Source organism: Bos indicus, chromosome 21 (assembly GCF_029378745.1).
Source record: "Bos indicus isolate NIAB-ARS_2022 breed Sahiwal x Tharparkar chromosome 21, NIAB-ARS_B.indTharparkar_mat_pri_1.0, whole genome shotgun sequence".
Taxonomy (NCBI): domain Eukaryota; kingdom Metazoa; phylum Chordata; class Mammalia; order Artiodactyla; family Bovidae; genus Bos; species Bos indicus.
Window position 1 is genome coordinate 59370807 of NC_091780.1, and position 18841 is coordinate 59389647.

Below are 18841 nucleotides of genomic sequence, written 5' to 3' on the forward strand. Positions count from 1 at the left end.
GTGGGATGAGGGTGATTTTAGAGAGAAAAATTATGTTTCAGTAATGTGCCTCTGTGGATAGTAGATTCTAGTCCTGTTAACTGTCTTTGAGGTTTTGGTATTTACCTGTGAACTAAACTAGAACTGAATTTTAATTTCTTCCAATATCAGGCTCGGACTCTCAAAACAACTGTTTTCAGTTTTTCCTCTAATCTTTTTGACTTAGAATCACTGAGAACTAAAACTGCCCTTTTCCTGAGGCCATACAAGCTAAAATTGGACAACTTGATATAAACCTCATGGAAATTACCATAATAGCTCATGTATAGGCACGCTTTATGCCAATTGTTGTATGAGTGATTCAGAAAGTTTATATAAACACCAAAGGCCATCATCAGAGGCATTTCTGATGATGCAAAAAGAGGCTTCAACACCTTGGCATCTAGAAATCTTCTTCAACTGGCTCCCTTCTAGACTTGGTGCCTTATGATTATCAGAATTGCAGCTAGTTACACTAATCATTCTTCTAATTTGTTCTCTATCATTTTAAAATTTCATATGCTTTGTGTCTTCCATTGCTGTACTATGACAGCCTCCAAAAGAATAATGGTAGCTGACTTCTGGAGGTGATTGATTTATTCTAAAAGATTCTGCCTAATGAAGATCCATGAATTTCTCCTATAGTGAGTGCTGCCTAAGACTCACTTCCTAGATGGCTCCTCAAACGTGGCCATAAACTCTCTAAAAGCATATCTCCTGCATGACCATCTCTTTCCCTCCTTCATAAGACATGATTTTCTGGGAAGAAGTCTTCCCGGCACCAAAGAAGTCAATGCTAATGCCAAGCAAACAAGCAGTTGATCACCAATGCTTTTGTCAAAAAGATCTTGAGCAAAAGGTGTAAATTTGACTAGAAAATCAAAATGGAGTCAATATTGCCAAAAGACTTTGGCCACCTGATGTGAAGAACCAACTCACTGGAAAAGACCCTGATGCTGGGAAAGATTGAAGGCAGGAGGAGAAGGGGACGACAGAGAATGAGATGGTTGGATGGCATCACCAACTTGATGGACATGAGTTTGAGCAAGCTCTGGGAGTTGGCGATGGACAGGGAAGCCTGGTGTGCTGCAGTCCATGGTGTCACAAAGAGTCAGACACAACTTAGCGACTAAACTGAACTGATTGTTAAAAGACTCTCTAAAATGGAGTCTGGAGGGCACTTAAGAATTGTGACTAATACACATCTCAGCCCAAATGGAATCTGAGCTTTAACCAATTATTTTCTTAACATCAACGTCCAGAATATCTGCCCAGTCTTCAGATTCAAGATGCATACCAGATTCTTAACCTAAAATAATTCATGACTGCCTATCTACTTATTGGAACCTTATCTTTAAAAAATCTTGACAGCCTATCTCTTAAGGGCAATCATTTCCTTTCTCGTGTCAGAGTCAGTCATAATTCTTGCCAGATAACTTTAACAGCCTTATGGTTTTTGTCTTTATAAGCTCCAGACCTTTCTCTTCCTTGGAACACTCTTTTGATTTTACCTGAATAGATATCTTTCAAACTGCAATTCCAAAGACTCTATGTTGCAGGCTTCTGTGTTTTTTTTTTTTTTTTTTTTTAGCACATAGTCTGCTCTCCATCAACATCTTAGGTTACATGGCTGTGCCCCATCAACCTATAAGATGTATATGAATCACTTGGGGAGATTATCAGAAGACAGATTGTGTATTAGTAGGTCTGGTATGGGTCCCAAAAGTTTGCTTTTCTACAAGCTCTTGCAGTTGGTCCCCATGCCACATTTGAATACAGTAATGGTGTCAAAGCTTTTTCCTCATGGCCAAGAGTATCTTTTAAGACATCATCATTATGCCATTATTATTTTTTTTTCCTTTTGTGTGTTTCATAAATATTTATGGGATCTCCTGGACACAGAGGAGGGGATATTTAAAAAGGATTCCTGGCTCAGGAGGTAAACATGTTCCAATAATTCTGTAGCCTCAGTGGCCTATAGAGAGATGTCCTGGAGGGTATTGCTTCAAACATAGGAGCCATGAGATTCAGCAACAGTACAACTGACATTATCTTTGCTTACATTCTGTGTCATAAGTCCCTTATGTTCTGATCAGGCCCTAGTGACACTGTGCCATGACCATCCTTGCATAATCGATGCTGTGGAAATGAAAAAAAGAAGTCCTGTATGAACACTAGGGACCAAGCAGACCAATGAAGTTTCTAAAAGCTCAAAGAAGAGGCTGAAACATGGTCAGAGGTGACCAGAGGTACGTGTGGCCCTGGAGTATTAGCTTGGAACTCTAGGTGACTGGTGGCACCCAGGACATTTTAGACCTACACATCATCCTGCAAGTTAGTTGGAAAAAGTAGGGAACTTTTCTGCCTTTACATCGCCTGGAGGTCCAGACTAAGCCATTTTGGTCTTAAGGAAAATGATGGCTCTCCTGGAGTTAGATAATTCGAGAACACACAGGGAAAATGTTGGGACAATGTTAATAATGATACCTAATGTCTATTCTCATTGTCTCTCAAGGTAATTATCCCCTCCCCATTTTTTAGCTAGGGCATGGCACCCCGTGTGGAATATTGGCTACACCAAATAGCCTCCCTTGCAGCTAGGTGTGACCATAACACCAAACTCTGGCTGATGGGACAGAAGCGGAAATGATATAGGCAACATTTAGCACATTTCTTTCAAAGAAAAAGGTGTGTTTTTCCCTTTCCCTCTGGCCCTTACCTGGAATGTGGACTCAGCAATGATCCATCTGGGAAAGGGCAAATAAACATCAGAGATGGCAGAACAAGATAGAAGGAACCTGAGTCCTGACAAAGTAGGGGCCAACATGTCAACCCACTGTTGGCATCTGGACCTACATGGGAGGGAAATAAACGGCAGTTTTGTTTCATCCACTGTTTCGTTGGGATTCTGTGTAGCTTAAAAAATACGTAGCTATTCTGGAAATATCTGGTGCCTGAAAGGATGTAAACTTTCATTTCCGGAAGGATGGGGCCAAAATCTTCTTAGTCATATCAATGCTTTACAGCCAACAAGTATTTACTCAGTACTTAGAGGCGGCAGCACTGTACACCCATCCCCAAACCCCCACCCCCACTATCAAATCCTACTAGAGCTTACGTTTAGTGCTATTTCACTTGGTGTTTGCAGAGACCTTGGTCAGGGAAATTTTGTTATCTTCATTTCAGAGGTGAGGAGATTAAGGATGAGGGATTTACAGTAAATTGCTTGAGGTCACTGGAGAAGGAAATGGCAACCCACTCCAGTCTTCTTGCCTAGAGAATCCTATGTACAGAGGAGCCCGGCAGGCTGCTGGGGTCGCATAGAGTCGGACACAACTGAGTGACTTAGCATGCATGCATGCACTGGAGAAGGAAATGGCAACCCACTCCAGTGTTCTTGCCTGGAGAATCCCAGGGACGGGGGAGCCTGGCGGGGTCGCACAGAGTTGGACACGACTGAAGCGGCTTAGCAGCAGCAGCAGCAGCTTGAGGTCACACCTGGTGAGGAGTACTCCTTTGATTGAGGTATTCAGTCCAAAGCCAGTGGTTTCCAAACTTCTTGGTGGAACTCCTACAGGTCACAAAGGTCTGTCAAGGGTTGTCATGGATGGAGGGTTGTGACTATGAGGGATAAAAGGGAAGGATTTTCCCATGAGCCCTAGAAAGACCTGGGATTAGCTCAAAGAGAAATCTAAGGGGACATCAAAGCCCAGAGATGAAGGTCAGCTAGCTATTTTAGGGTAAGCCAATAGTGAAGGGGTAAGGACAAAGGCTGAGACACAGCAGAACCCCAAAGACAGATGGTACCAGAGGACAGAGGCCACAGGCCCTCTCACGGCCCTCACACCCCCTCTCTGGGAAAGTCAGTCTTGCTGTAGTCAAAGCGCATTACCTGTTACGACATATCTGAGATTGTGTTTGGCGATTCCTATCACATACACACAGGTACACACATATACACAAATTAAAGAAAGGTGGTTTATAAAGGAAACACAACGCAATGCGAGGGGGGCAGTCCCAGAGTGACACAACTCTAGGGAATGTTTTCCAAAGTCCTTCCCTACAGTCTTTGGATTATTACACAGTCCTCAATGAGGATATCATAAACAGGAGGGAAACTAACAAGGCCAACATTGTTTTCAAAATCACAACAATCAGGGATATTTTTCAAGCTCCTTTTTTATATTTTCTGAATTTTCACATACTCTTCAATGAGTTTTCTTAAACAGGAGAAAACATTCTCAAGGGAAATTTTTTAAATGTATTTTCAGTTTTAACAGACAAAAAGTTAGTGGTTTCTGTAACTAGGTTGTTCAAATAGATTTAATCTGTTTAACAGACCAACCTGTTACCAGGAATGGTCATCTACCCATTCCAGTCAGAGGACAGAGTCCTGTGTTGTCCCCGCCAATGTTTCACAAGCCTGGGAGGAGGGCTTTGCAGGATAAATAGGCAGCAGCACCCGGGAAACTCCAGCATCCGGGCAGGCGGCGGCTCTGGATCCACTGTCCACATCCCGCTCTCGCAGGCAGGTAATCCGTGATGCTCTCACACTGGGAGCCAAGGGACCCCTTTCTCAGGGTGGTTCTGGCCTTGATCAGGGGTTGGTAGAACTTGAGGCATAAGGGAGGCGGGAGGACATGTGTCTGATGCTGGGAGGGTTCTGAGTCTTCTGAAAACCAGTCCTCTCTCTGGGTCTTAGTTTTCATCCTGCAGAGGGAGGGATGTGCCACCAGGGCTCCAGGGAACATTTCTGCTTTTGAGTCTTTGAGGTTGTGATTTGAGCCAGCTGTGCCACATACAGCTGTGCATCCACCATCAGGTCAGAGCTCTCTCGAGGGCCCTGAGGTGCGTCTCCTTGCCTGGCACAGGGTGCTGCTCTCAGAAAGCCCTGGAGATGGAATTAGTGCAATGCATCCCTCTGGGCAGAGGCTGCAGGGTATCCAGGGGGGTTTTCTGGGCTCCACTGTCCAGGGCCCCCAGCCAAGTGGACAGGAACTGAGTCTGTCCAGAGCCAGATAGGAACTGAACAGAGCCAGCCCTCCAACATGGCCAAATATACAGGAGCTACTTTTCCAAATATAATTTTAGAGGAAAATGTTTAACTCTTTTCTAAAGAAATGAAATGGTTGCATCAGCCCCAAGTTGGGGCAATTGCTTACCTCCGTGCCCAGGCTTGTTTGGGACCTTTCCCCTGGCCTCTGGGCAAGACTCGACTCAGACTCCTCTCTTCCAGTTCCTCTCCCTTCTCCCCTCCCCACCACATCACCCCAGCAGCCCTCTTTACTCTAAACCCTGAGACAAGAGGCCGAAGTTGAAGGGAAACTGCCCTCTTTGCTGAGGTCACCAGTTTGACCTCAGTCTCTCCTGAGGCTTCTGGGCAGTAGCTCGGTCCTCTGTCCCCAGGGATCACAGTCTGACTTGTAGAGTCCTAGAAGGGTGGCTAGTGCAGGGGGTGACACGTCTGGAACTCCTCTTAGGAGCCAAGCACCTTCTTCCTGTATGTCACCTGAGCCGTTCCACATGTTGGACGGAAGTGGGAACTGAGGATCAGAGAGGTGCAGTCACTGCTCGTCACCACACAGCACTCACAAGTGGTCCAAAAGACATCCTCGACCAGGTCCCTGAGACTCTGAGCTCACCCTGCTTCTCCCCACTAGGAGGCCTTTCCAGGTTCTTGATGGAAACACCCTCCACATGTCCCCATGGCAGGGGCTGAGCAGAACGCTCTGCCCTCCTTGTTCTTTACACCAGCCCTCCTCAGGGCAGCCAGGCTCTAGCATGGCTCCCGCTGCCTGTGTAGGCCTCTCTCCTGAACCCTCACTGTGACCAGGCACCTCGATGGGAGAGCCTCCCTGAGGTCACACCCTTGTCCTCAGAGGTGGGGAGAGGTGCTGTGTCCTCTGATCAGTGCAGGGCTCCTTCCTGGGGGGACAGAGAGGGGACACGGTGGGAAAGGAGCCCTGCTTCCTAGGCCCCTCTGACAGTGTCAGCTCCCGGTAAGAGGGAGATGGGTTCTCGCTGGACAGGACCTCACACCCATCACCAGCTTCCTCGCCCTGGAGCCAGGCACCCCAGGCTCCTCACCCCCCTACTCCACTGCTTGCTGTGTGACCTTGGAAAAGCCCCTTCCCCTCTCTGTGTCCAGCTTCTCCACTGGGGAGATTGGTAACAATCACAGCACTTGATCAAAGGGTAAGAGGGAGCCCAGAGCCTCCTCATGTGTGTTGGGAGCCCAGGAAGGTTCCTACCTGTGGGAGGTCACAGAGCAGCAGGGCTGAGAGAACAGAGATGCGAGGGACAGTGTCGGGGGTTGGGACGTCATCTGACACATGGAGACTTAAGGAGCTTTGCTTTTCAGACATGAGGGCAGAGAGAACTTCCTTCCTCCTGGCCCTGGGGCTCCTGGTGGCTGGGATCCGCAGTGTCCACTGCCTCCCAGAGAATGTGGTGGTGAAGGACCAGAACAGAAGGGTGGATGGCCACACGTTAGCCTCCAGCAACACCGACTTCGCCTTCAGCCTCTACAAGCAGTTGGCTTTGAAGAACCCCAATAAGAATGTCATCTTATCCCCGCTGAGTGTCTCCATAGCCTTGGCCTTCCTGTCTCTGGGGGCCCGTGGCTCCACCCTGACAGAGATCCTGGAAGGTCTCAAGTTCAACCTCACAGAGATCCAGGAGAAAGAAATACACCATAGCTTTCAGCACCTCCTGCAGGCGCTCAATCAACCTAGCAACCAGCTGCAGCTGAGCGTGGGCAACGCCATGTTCGTGCAGGAGGAGCTGAAGCTGCTGGACAAGTTCATAGAAGATGCCCAGGTGCTGTACTCCTCTGAGGCCTTCCCGACCAACTTCAGGGATTCTGAAGCTGCCAGGAGTCTAATAAATGACTATGTGAAGAATAAAACCCAGGGGAAAATTGAAGAGCTGTTCAAGTACCTTTCCCCGAGAACAGAGTTGGTGCTAGTGAATTACATCTACTTTAAAGGTGGGTGCCTGTTTGATTCAGAAGGAAATGCACCTTTAGTTTTTGTTCTCAGGGTTATTTCCATTCCAGCTCAGCCAACTGTGTTTTTAGGTATCATAGAGGGAGCTGGCATCGGTGAGGGGGTCTTGGGCACTAAGACCCTGTCCTGACCATCAGTTCAGTAGCTCAGTCATGTCCGACTGTTTGTGACCCCATGGACTGCAGCACACCAGGCTGGCCGGTCCTCACCAACTCCCGGAGCTTGCTCAAACTCATGTCCGTTGAGTCGGTGGCACCATCCAACCATCTCATCCTCTGTCATCCCCTTCTCCTCCTGCCTTCAACCTTTCCCAGCATCAGGGTGTTTTTCAGTGAATCAGTTCTTCGCATCAGGTGGCCAAAGTATTGGAGTTTCAGCTTCAGCATCAGTCCTTCCAATGAATATTCAGGACTGATTTCCTCTAGGATTGACCGGTTGGATCCCCTTGCAGTCCAAGGGACTCTTAGGAGTCTTCTCCAATATGACAGTTCAAAAGCGTCAGTTCTTCGGTGCTCAGCCTTCTTTATAGTCCAACTCTCACATCCATACATGACTACTGGAAAAACCATAGCTGATGCTAAAGCGTCTGTCTACAATGTGAGAAACCTGGGTTCAGTCCCTGGGTTGGGAAGATTCCCTGGAGAAGGAAATGGCAACCCACTCCAGTATTCTTGCCTTGAAAATCCCACGGACGGAGGAGCTTGGTGCAGGCTACTATCTGTGGGGTCACAAAGAGTCAGGCACGACTGTGCGATTTCACTTTCACTTTCACCTCTGTCAGCAAAGTATTGTCTCTGCTTTTTAATACACTGTCTAGATTGGTCATAGCTTTTCTTCCAAAGAGCAAGCATCTTTTAATTTCATGGCTGCCGTCACCATCTGCAGTGATTTTGGATCCCAAGAAAAGAAAATCTGTCACTGTTTCCATTGTTTCCCCATTTATTTGCCATGAAGTGATGGGACTGGAGGCCATGATCTTAGTTTTTTGAAAGTTTAGTTTTAAGCTGTAATCTTCACCCTCCTCTTTTACTTTCATCAAGAGGCTCTTTAGTTTTCTTTGCTTTCTGCCATAAGGGTGGTGTCATTTGTATATCTGAGGTTATTGATATTTCTCCCAGCCATCTTGATTACAGCTTGTGCTTCATCCAGCTTGGCATTTCCCATGACATACTCTGCATAGAAGTTAAATAAGCAGGGTGAACAATATACAGCCTTAACATACTCCTTTCCCAATTTGGAACCAGTCTGTTGTTCTATGTCTGGTTCTAACTGTTGCTTCTTAATGGGTCTTTGTCTATCTGGAGGTTCTCTAAATCAGAGCTGTTATTGCAGCACACAAGGGCAAGGGGGCCATTAACCCTTTGCCTGAGCCGTAGGGAGACTTTTTATTCGCAAACTTGCCTGGCTGCCTGGAGGAAGGGGCTTTCCTCTAAGGTCACTCTGGAGTGGCTGGGAACCCCAGCTTCTTTTAACACATGCAGGGAAGGCCACTGCTCCGCACACTGCAGAGTGGTCAGGTGCCTAAGCGACACCCACTGGGGGGACATATTCACCCTGAACTGGGAACTCCTGGCAGAGCCCTGGGTAGCCCTCCTGGATCTGTACTTTCCTCTGTAAATGAAGACATAGATTCCCAGTTCTCTGGAAAATTGTTAATAATCCAGGCCAGATCTAATATGTTTCTTCCTTGACTTTTCTGTGTTCTAATTTCCTACCACCCTGACCTGCCCCAGGACTATCTCCTCCCCAGGGGTACCCCACCAGCCCAGCTTTCCCTCTCCTCCTGTCTCTAACCATGGGGATGCAGGCAGGGGTGGAGACAAAGCAGGAAGCAGGGGTGGGTATATCCTCCATGAAGCCCCAGGGCACCAATCTCCCCAAGAAGCCCACCCCCTGACATTAAGGTCTCCATCTTACATGGGGGACACCCAAGCCCCCTCTTCTGCCCTCCGGGTTCCTGTGTGGCTCCTGCTCCAGCCGGGCTTATGGCCATGGGGATGGGTGTCCTCCCTACAAAGCCAACGACTAATGCCTGGTCGCTAACATGTCCCCTTGAAGGACCAGGTGGTCCCATATCTCCCCAGGCCCAGCCTCATCCCCATCTCTCCCTTGCCCTCCACATTCCTGTTGACTTCACATGTAGCACAACTAACCAGCTTTGTTTAATGCTCCCCTTCTCAATCCTGACCTGTGGGGTTCACCACCATCCCCAAGGACTTAACCACCTGCCCAGGTGTATGGTCACACCCAGCAGGTCCATTCCCAGAGGCACGTGGTAGGAGGGGCTGCTGCCATGGGGAAGGTCTTCCCCACTCGAGGACCAGGGCCGAGGAGGGAGAGACTGCAGCACTTGCACTCACACACTCTTCACCTGTCCCCCCATCTCCAGCCCAGTGGAAGACCCGCTTTGACCCCAAACACACTGAGCAGGCAGAGTTCCACGTGAGCAACAACAAGACGGTGGAGGTGCCCATGATGACCCTTGACCTGGAAACCCCTTACTTCCGGGATGAGGAGCTGGGCTGCACGCTGGTGGAGCTCACGTACACCAGCAACGACAGTGCCCTCTTCATCCTCCCCGACGAGGGCAAAATGCGGGACCTGGAAGCCAAGCTGACCCCAGAGACGCTGACGAGGTGGCGAAACTCCCTGCAGCCCAGGTGACTGTCCCCAGGACCCACAGCTGTGGGTTCAGCTGACTTCTTGGTCCTTCCCCTTCTACCTGGACTCCTGACCCCCAGCAATAGGGCCTCAGGAATGTGCAGGGCAGGGGCAGGATGGGAGAGCCCACCACGATGACCTTGCCCTTTGCTGCCTGCCTGGCTCAGTGCTTAAATCCTTCTGTAAGTTGATGACATCTGAGAGGGCGGGAGCTGAAGGTTTGGCTCCCATTAACAAGGGCTAAGTCATGAGAACTCCACATGACCCTCAGTATTCACGAGCTTCTCCCCTGACTTCTCCTCTTGAAGGTAGAAGGATCGAATAGAATCGGGTGAGGGCCCGGGTGTGATGGGCTCTGAGGACCACACTGGCGCTGTCTTTCCATTGTAGTCACTCGTTTATCCACTCACCCAGTCAGCACTGGTTGAATAGGTTAATTGAGGACATGCTACGCCTCAGGGACTGACTTAGACCCTGTGGTAGGTCAGCAAATAAACGCTAAATTCTCTGTCCTCATGGCACTCTATAATTGTGGAAGACAGACTGGAAATAAATATAAATACTTTATTAGGTTGAGAGGGGACAAATGGGGAGGTGGGGAGAGTAAAGCACAGTAAAAGGGAGAAGAAAATTGTATCCAGAGGTAGTTTGTGATCATAAATAGGGTGGCCCTTAGGTGAGGTTGCAGTGAGAAACTGAGCCTTCTGGATGTGTTGGGAAAAAGCATTTCTGGCCAAGGGAATAACAGGGCAAAACCTCTGAGGCAGGAGTGAGCCTGGTGTGGTTGAGGATTATTGAGGCCAGAGCAGGAGAGCAGAGGGAGTGAGAGGGGAAGCTGGGCAAGGTCAGGGTCCCCCCCGAGGGTGGACTCAGGTCACTTGGGGCCTTGCAGACTCCTTAAGCTCCCCCTGCCCTGGTGCCTGCCTGGCATGTTAGACTCCTGCAGATTGGAATGGATAAGTAACAAAATAAGGGGATTTATCTCGAGGGATCTAGAAACTGAGAACAAGAGTCCTTATTCCAGGGAGAAGAGGGTGGGTTAAGAGGAATCGTTGGAAGACCATGCTGTGAAATGGGAAAAGGCAGACATCTTTCCAAGCAGGTGTTCAAATTTATTTTCCTTGTTTCCTAGACGAATACATGAACTCTACCTGCCAAAATTTTCCATCAAAAGCAACTATGAACTGAATGACACCCTCTTCCAGATGGGCATTAAGAAAATATTCACCGACGCTGACCTGTCAGGAATCACAGGGACCGCGGACCTGGTAGTCTCCCAGGTGAGTCTTTAAAGTGTGGACAGTTCATCCTCCTATCAGATTGCAAAATGTGGAGGCCAGACAGATGACAGGTCACATTGAATTTGTAAAATATTGCTTTTCCTGCAACTCAGTCTCCCTCCCTGGGACTCCCCAAGCCCAGGAGAGCTGGGTTACCATCACAGTGACATCAGGTCCCACCTTCCCTGAATTATAAAGTGAGACAGAAGCCTGTCATTGGGAAAGACCCCGAGTGGAAACAGCAGTGGACCCCATATCAGGCTCCATCTTTCCCTGCCTTTTGGGAGAAACGATCACATTTCTGCATCCCCCAACTTTTCATCTTTAAAAGGAGCGTATAGTTGTTGGTTCCTGTTTGGTGCCTAGCGGAGCAGGTAAGAGGTCATAGGTACTAACAAAGTCTCTAAAGCAACCGTGGTGAAAATGCACTAAGAGTAGGCGAGAAAACACCCAGTGTCCTGGTGCTGTGATCCTAGAGGCAGAGAAGCCAGAGTGAATGGTGGGGCGGGGGTGGCTGGGCAGCCCTGCAGGCTCCCCTGAACCCCACCTGCCATAGGACCTGGTAAAGGAGGCACAGATGCTATGGGGCTTCGTGGTCCAGGGCTGGGAAGCCAATCCTAGGCAAGGGAGCTGAGGGCTCGGGGACATGTCAGCTGGGGCAGGAGAGGAGCAGAAAGCAGTGCTCACCCATCAGTTGCTTCGACACAGAGGGACTGTGGACAGTTGCCTGCAAGAAAAATGCCTTGACCTGGCCCCTCCCCCTATACTAGGCGGTCTTCAGAGACAGCACAGTCTCTGGGTTAGGAGAGTGAGTCCCTGTTCTTTTCCTATCTGATGCTGGGCACATCGCTCACAGATGTTGCCTTCAGTTTGCACGTCTATGTATCACAACTATGCAAACCAGTTGACAGTTTGTTGGGAGGACAAATAAGTAGAACAGATGGACAGCAGAGTGATGGGCCAGCGGCAGGTGGGTGAATGTCAGCCCCCTTAGAGGCGCTAGGTGACTGCTCACCTCCACCCACCCCGTCTCCAGTGGGTACTGCTCTGGTGTCCCCACAGGTGGTCCACGGCGCTGCGCTGGACGTGGACGAGGAGGGCACGGAAGGAGCTGCTGCCACGGGAATCAGCATGGAAAGAACGTTCTTGAGAATCATTGTGCGTGTCAACAGGCCCTTCCTGATTGCCGTAGTTCTGAAAGACACCCAGAGCATCATCTTTTTGGGGAAAGTCACCAACCCCAGTGAAGCCTAGAGCTCCGCTCTGAGTTGTGGGTCCCCTCCCTAAGGAGCAGGGTGCTCAAGTCCTGGGTGCAGCCTGGCCCCTGGGCACTGAGGATCCACCCTGCCTGTCCCCACCTGCTCACCTCTGGAGAGGTGACAGGGACTCTGCTGGGAGCTCCACATGCACAGGGAGTCTGTGTCCGGGTCACAGGGAGACTCTGAAACCTCTGACAGCAATAAAGCACTTTCCTCGGACTTGCCTCTTTCCTGTGTGTCTCCATGCAGCTGCTGCCTGAGCCCTGAGGCCACCCCCACCCCCAACTTACCACATCTGCTCAGCCCACCCCAGACTCTGAGCCCCTCCCTCTGCCCCAGCCTCACCAGCCATCCCAGGAGCAGGCTTCACACCCGTGACCAAGCCTGCTGGACCACAGGTCCAGGACTGAAAGGGGCCTTGCTGCCTGATGCCCACTTTCAGGGGCTCTGATCCCAGGTCCATGTTCACCCCTCCCTCCCCAGGGCACACAGCGTGCCCTTTTCTGGCACAGCCCCTGGACCCTGGCATCCTGCAGCTGAGCTGGGTCTTCCTCCCCCAGAACCTCCCCTCTGCCTTCCAGGAGCAAACCTGGGAGACTAACTGCTTCCCGGATCCCACCTGAGCTCCTCCACCTCCTGACCAGTTCCACCTCCTCCCCTGACAGACGATCCCCATCAGGCAGAAGAGGTGTGCCAGGAGGGAAAGAGCAGCAAACACACACCTGTGATAAGAGCAACAACCCAGCCCTGCCTCCTACTGACGTATGGACAGCTGTGTGATCTCCAGGGAGGACAGCTCCAAGTGGTAATGATGGCGTCCCCAACAACTGAAGGGTCGAGAGCTCTCTTTCAGGTAGCCTGCTAAGACCTCTACCTGGAAGAACCCATTTTTAGTCCTCATGATGATCATAACAGATACATCCTGTTACTCATCCTACTTTACACATAAGGAAACTGAGGAACAGAGAGCCTCTGTAATTTCCCTCAAGTTCACACAGCTACTAATTATGGCTGGCAGAATTTATCCCAACCTCCTTGATCAGAATACTCTGAGCCGCAGAGCCATTCTGCCCCATAAATGCTTCCACAGTGATGGTTCTCTAGGAACTGCAGATCTGAAGGGCAGGATATGAGGAAGCAAGGCTCTGGATGCTGAGAGCAGAGGTCCAAACTTAGTTTGGGAGGTCAGGAAAAGTTTCCTGGAGGAGGTGTTTTCTGTGATGTCATCAGAGGGAGAATAAGAATGTTATGGTGTGAAGAGACAGCAGAGTGTTCTGAGCAGCAGGAAGAGTGAGGGTGACATTTTCAAGAAGCTGAAAAATGAGGGCAGATCTGAAGTAGGAAATGAAAGGCTTACAAAGACAGTGTGGCCATGATGGAGCCACTGGACCTCAAATGGCCTGGCAATCAGTAGCCATGCTGGAAAGGTTCCAAAGAGTCCTAGGCAGCTTTAAAGGAATTTAAACAGAGCGTTGATGTGAGCAGATGTGCATGGTAGAGAGATGACTCTGGCTTCTATGTGAGAAGTGATTCAGGATCCAGGTCAGGGATACAGGCTGGGTATTGTCGACTTAAAAAATACTCACAACCTAAAAGTTGAGAGTTATGTTTTATTTGGTGGAAATTTTTAGGACTTCAAACCTGAGGAAGAGCACCTCAAGTAACCCCGAGCAAACTGTTCCCAGAAGGTAGGGAGAGGAGTCAGGTCGTATAGAAGTCTGCAACAAAGGGCAGGTGGTCTGAACATCATAAGTATTTTTGTGAATTAAAGAAAACCAGATATCCCAAGGTAAGGAATCTAGAGCTTTTCTCTGTATGGGAAGATGTGGGAGTCTGGGCTCACTGCAATCACTCCTTTCTCATGCGTCTCAGCTATCTGGGGCCAGTATCCGGCGTTTTTCACATCCAACGTTCTTCAGTGCTCACTGTAGGGAGTGGCTGCAGCCTGAGTGCTGTGAGAGGAAGCAGGTATTCTCCTCCTGAGTGCCCTTAGGACTCAGGAATTCTCTTTTGGAGGAGTTGCTGATGACTGTGACATCCTTGTTTACGGATATGGCAGGACATACTCCATTTCTCAGTATTCGAAAAGTTATGGCAGGAATTGGGGCCAAAGTGGGTCCAGGCTTGAGAGGGAGAATGGGAAGATTGGAGGCCTGTGAAGAGAGCATTAAAGGACTGTGGGTGGATGTGGGTAGAAGAAGGAAAAACAACCCACGTTCAGTTTGGCTCCTGGGTGATGACAAGGCAACCCCCGAGGAAGGACCCCCAGCAGGAGGAGCAGGTTGTGGGGGAGGGGACACCTCTGGGTTGGAACCCCAGGGGTGTGGTTCCCAGGAGGCAACCAAGGGACCTGCTCAGGGAGGTGTTCTGGAGAGAATCAGGCTGGAGAGAAGCATGAGGATTCGTGCCCACAGGAGGGGCAGGTGAGTGGTGATGGGAGGAGGCCCCCTAAGCTGGGTACCATAGGATGTGAAGAGGAGGAAACCTTAAAGGATGCAGCACCAAGGAGAGCGTGCATGGAGAAAAGCTGTCACTCGAGGACCACCGGAGAGATACTCGGGACGAGAGGGGCCTTAGGGGTAATGGAAGGATGAGTGGTCCATGGGATGCAGTGATCTAAAGCCACAGGGGGCAGGGCAAAGGCAGGGCCAGCCTAGTGAGCAGAGCCCTGCCTTGGCTGGAGGGGGAAAGAGATAGAGGTAGAGGGGGGCAGACGACCTTTCTAGAGTTTAGTCTTCAGCTTGGCAAGAGCTCGCCTGGAGTTGGCTTCTGTGCTTTAGCGACGCTGGGCCCATTTGTATGACCTCAGGAAAGAGTCAGAAGGTGGAGTGACCAGCACCAGGGCTACAGTGTGGCACAGTCCTAAGGGGAACTTAATAGTGGTGACTTGTTGTTCAGTCGCTAAGTTGTGTCCAACTCTACAACCCCATGGACTGCAGCACACCAGACTCCTCTGTCCGCCACTGTCTCCCGGAGTTTACTCAAATTCACGTCCACTGAGTCAGTGAGGCTATCTAACCATCTCATCCTCTGCCATGCCCTTCTCCTTTTGCCTTTAATCTTTTCCAGAATCAGGGTCTTTTCCAATGAGTCGGCTCTTCACATCAGGTGGGCCAAAGTATCTGGGCTGTCCCTTATTACGTGTGACCCTGGGAGGCAAGGCCCATCACCACCCTGAGCTTCTGTCTCCTTGCTTGTAAAATGGAAGTGAATACTGTTACATTAGAATAAGAGTATCAGTTCAATTCACTTCAGTTCAGTCGCTCAGTCGTGTTCGACTCTTTGTGACCCCATGAATTGCAGCATGCCAGGCCTCCCTGTCCATCACCAACTCCCAGAATTCACTCAGATTCACATCCATTGAGTCAGTGATGCCATCCAGCCATCTCATCCTCTGTCGTCCCCTTCTCCTCCTGCCCCCAATCCCTCCCAGCATCAGAGTCTTTTCCAATGAGTCAACTCTTTGCATGAGGTGGCCAAAGTACTGGAGTTTCAGCTTTAGCATCATTCCTTCCAAAGAAATCCCAGGGCTGATCTCCTTCAGAATGGACTGGTTGGATCTCCTTGCAGTGCAGGGGACTCTCAAGAGTCTTCTCCAGCACCAAAGTTCAAAAGCATCAATTCTTCGGTGCTCAGCCTCCTTCACAGTCCAACTCTCACATCCATACATGACCACTGGAAAAACCATAGCCTTGACTAGATGGACCTTTGTTGGCAAAGTAATGTCTCTGATTTTTATTATGCTATCTAGGTTGGTCATAACTTTTCTATCAAGGAGGAAGCGTCTTTTAATTTCATAGCTGCAGTCACCATCTGCAGTGATTATGGAGCCCAAAAAAATAAAGTCTGACACTGTTTCCACTGGTTTCCCATCTAATTCCCATCAAGTGATGGGACCGGATGCCATGATCTTCATTTTCTGAATGTTGAGCTTTAAGCCAACTTTTTCACTCTCCACTTTTACTAATAAGAATATAATGATATATAAATAGGAATGCCCTTCCTAGTCTCTTTAACCTCGCCAGAAATTCCTTAATTTTAGAGAAAAAATGTATCCTGTGGTGCCAACTGCTCTGAGGTAGGTGTGGATCTGAAGGTGAGGGTCTGCCTGGCTTTGAGATCTGGGGCATATACCTAACACTTGTGCCTCAGTTTTCCAGTCTCTCAAGTGGACATGAAACTATCTACCTTGCTGAGATGCAAACAGATTTCAACAAAAACTAATCATGCACAACGCCTGGCATGATGATAAGGACTTCATATTTAGATTGCATGTGTGCATGTGTATAAAACACTTACATATAACACATGACAGCAATCCATAGGTGTGTATATGAATGCCACGATGCCTCAGGATAACAACTTTTCTTCTTTTAAGATACCAGTCTCTTCATCTATAAAATGGGACCATCAGTCTTAGCCCCATCAGCTTCATGAAAGTGAGCAGGTCAAAGGAGATAATGGGTGTGAATCCCCCTGGAGACCCAGAAAGCACTGTACAAATATGAGGAAGACTGAATTCATTTGCTGAATTAGGAGCATGGTTATGAGGGAGGCGTGTAACTTTACTGGCTCTTTTGGAAAAAATAAAAGACCTCCCTGCACTGGGATTTTTCTTGCATTAACCCATGCCTTTTGGGATCTTCCAGAGGAAGGGAACTCATGTTCCTTAATTCAGTACTTGCCTTCAGGGCTCCTCCGAGTGAAGATCAGAGTCCTCTTGCAGAAGAATCACTTGCTGAGAGAAGAAAGGAGAGGTTCTGAAATGCACAGTCCCTGACTTACTTTTGTCCTAAATCAGAATCTCCTCGGGGTGAGTTCAGGGCACCTCCATGTTAAACAAACTCCCCAGGGAGTTGTCATGGGCAGCAAAGCTAGAAAACCCTTCTTTGAAAGAAACTCAACAAGTAGCTCAGACGGTAAAGAATCTGCCTGCAATGCAGGAGACCTGGATTCAATCCCTGGGTTGGGAAGATCTCCTGGAGAAGGGAATGGCAACTCATTCCAATATTCTTGCCTGGAGAATTCCACGGACAGAGGAGCTTGGTGGCTACAATCCATGATGGGGCATACAGATTGCCTAACACTTTCACTTTCAACAAGTAGCATTAAAACAGGACAGACAATTAGTTCTCCATCACTGGATGTATTCAAGCAGAAGCATCCAGGCTTCAGAGGGCAGACGCTGACTGAGTGCCTCCTATGTCAAGTCAGCAGGGAAGGCTTCCCAGATGCTGAGCAGAGTGGGTCTGGGAGTGATTGAAGCCATGATTCCCAGGTGGAGATTCCACACTGGATACATGCTGTCTCCCCTCTGAAGAGCATGTGATTCTCAAGACTGCTGTAGTGTCACCCTGAGCTCTTCCACCCAGGCCTCAAGCTTCCCCTGGGTCTGCTTTTCTACATACTCGTGGATGGTTTCAGGGTCTCTGGTGGTTCTTGGCTGACTCCCAAGCCCAGGCCACTGATCTTCTGCTGCCCACAATCAGAAGGAGCTGGGGCTCCTGCTCAGGGAGACCGAGTGACAGATCTTGGAAGCCCTCCTGCATCCTGGGCTAGCCACCACGATGAGGTTGAACCAGGCGTTCCAGGAGGAAGGTGCTGCTGGGTGCTGGATCCCAAGAAAGAACATGCCCAAGGCCAAAGAGATGATTACTGGGGACAAGGGAATGTTCTATCCAGAGGCATCCACAGTTAAGATTCTATAGAAGCTGCAGGCAAAGCCTATGTTGCTCTTGGAGATTTTGTGGCTGTCCAGGGCTGTTCTGGGGGCTGAGGTTGGTATGATCAGAATTTCTTGGTTAACCAGGGCCAGTGAGCCATGCCAAGAGCACAGTGACCAGTGGCAACCACTGAGGGCCCTTCATGCTCAGGAGTCCTTGGCACGGAAGCAGAAGCAGGAAAGGAGACAACAGCAATGGTCATCAGTGATATTCCTGGAACGTCTGCTCTGTGCCACACTGTGCAAATGTCGCATGATCCTGACCTCTTTTCATTGTTACAGTCATTGGTGGTGAGCACTACTTTTACACCGCCATTTAATAGAGAAGAAAAGGGAGTCTCTGAAGGTGAGGGAGGTGCCCGAAGCCCAGCAGCTGGTAGGTGGTGGAGTCAGGACTGAGCCCAGTGTCCGGCCGGGACCGATTCCTGACCAGATGAGAGGATAACGGAGCAGACCAGCCGGTCTGAACAGAAGGCCAGGTACTTTGTGCACCTGCTGGAGTGCCCTGACCTCCCTGGGTATGTAAGCTCTCTTTCCCCAACCCGAGGTGGGGATCCGGCTTCCTCCACACTGGTCCCTGGAATCCAGAGGCATCACAGGACTCAAGTCAGCTGAGTCTCCTCCAGCTGCGTCCCCTGGCCTGGGAGGGGCTTTCTGCCCTCTCCAGATGGTGCACAAGCCCCCTCCCCACCCCACTGCTTCCCAGGCTCACATACAGAGCATCAGTCTCATCAGGGACCCTCAGAGCCCCTCCTCCAGCTGACCCCTCCTCAAATCCTCTCATCCCAGAGCCTGACCTTGGGTGATTGACTTAGCCCATCTGAGACTGGTTTCCCATCCCTAGTATTGACCTTGCAGGAAGCTCCCGAGGGGTGGGGGAGGGGCGGGCGGGGG

The 18841-nt window shown here is 49.7% G+C and overlaps 1 protein-coding gene across 2 annotated transcripts; it reads left to right on the top strand.

The window, feature by feature from the left end:
* Positions 1-4360: 4360 nt before the first annotated feature.
* On the top strand, positions 4361-12444 carry LOC109575331 (serpin A3-1). 2 transcript variants are annotated; one of them, XM_070775626.1, is made up of 5 exons: positions 4361-4550; positions 6380-7006; positions 9415-9685; positions 10819-10966; positions 12029-12444. In XM_070775626.1, the coding sequence occupies exons 1-5, from the start codon at positions 4376-4378 to the stop codon at positions 12218-12220; spliced, it is 1413 nt and encodes a 470-aa protein (XP_070631727.1). In that variant the 5' UTR covers positions 4361-4375; the 3' UTR covers positions 12221-12444. The 2 variants fall into 2 exon arrangements, with proteins under 2 accessions (XP_070631727.1, XP_070631728.1); XM_070775627.1 differs by having other exon boundaries at positions 4416-4546.
* Positions 12445-18841: the final 6397 nt, after the last annotated feature.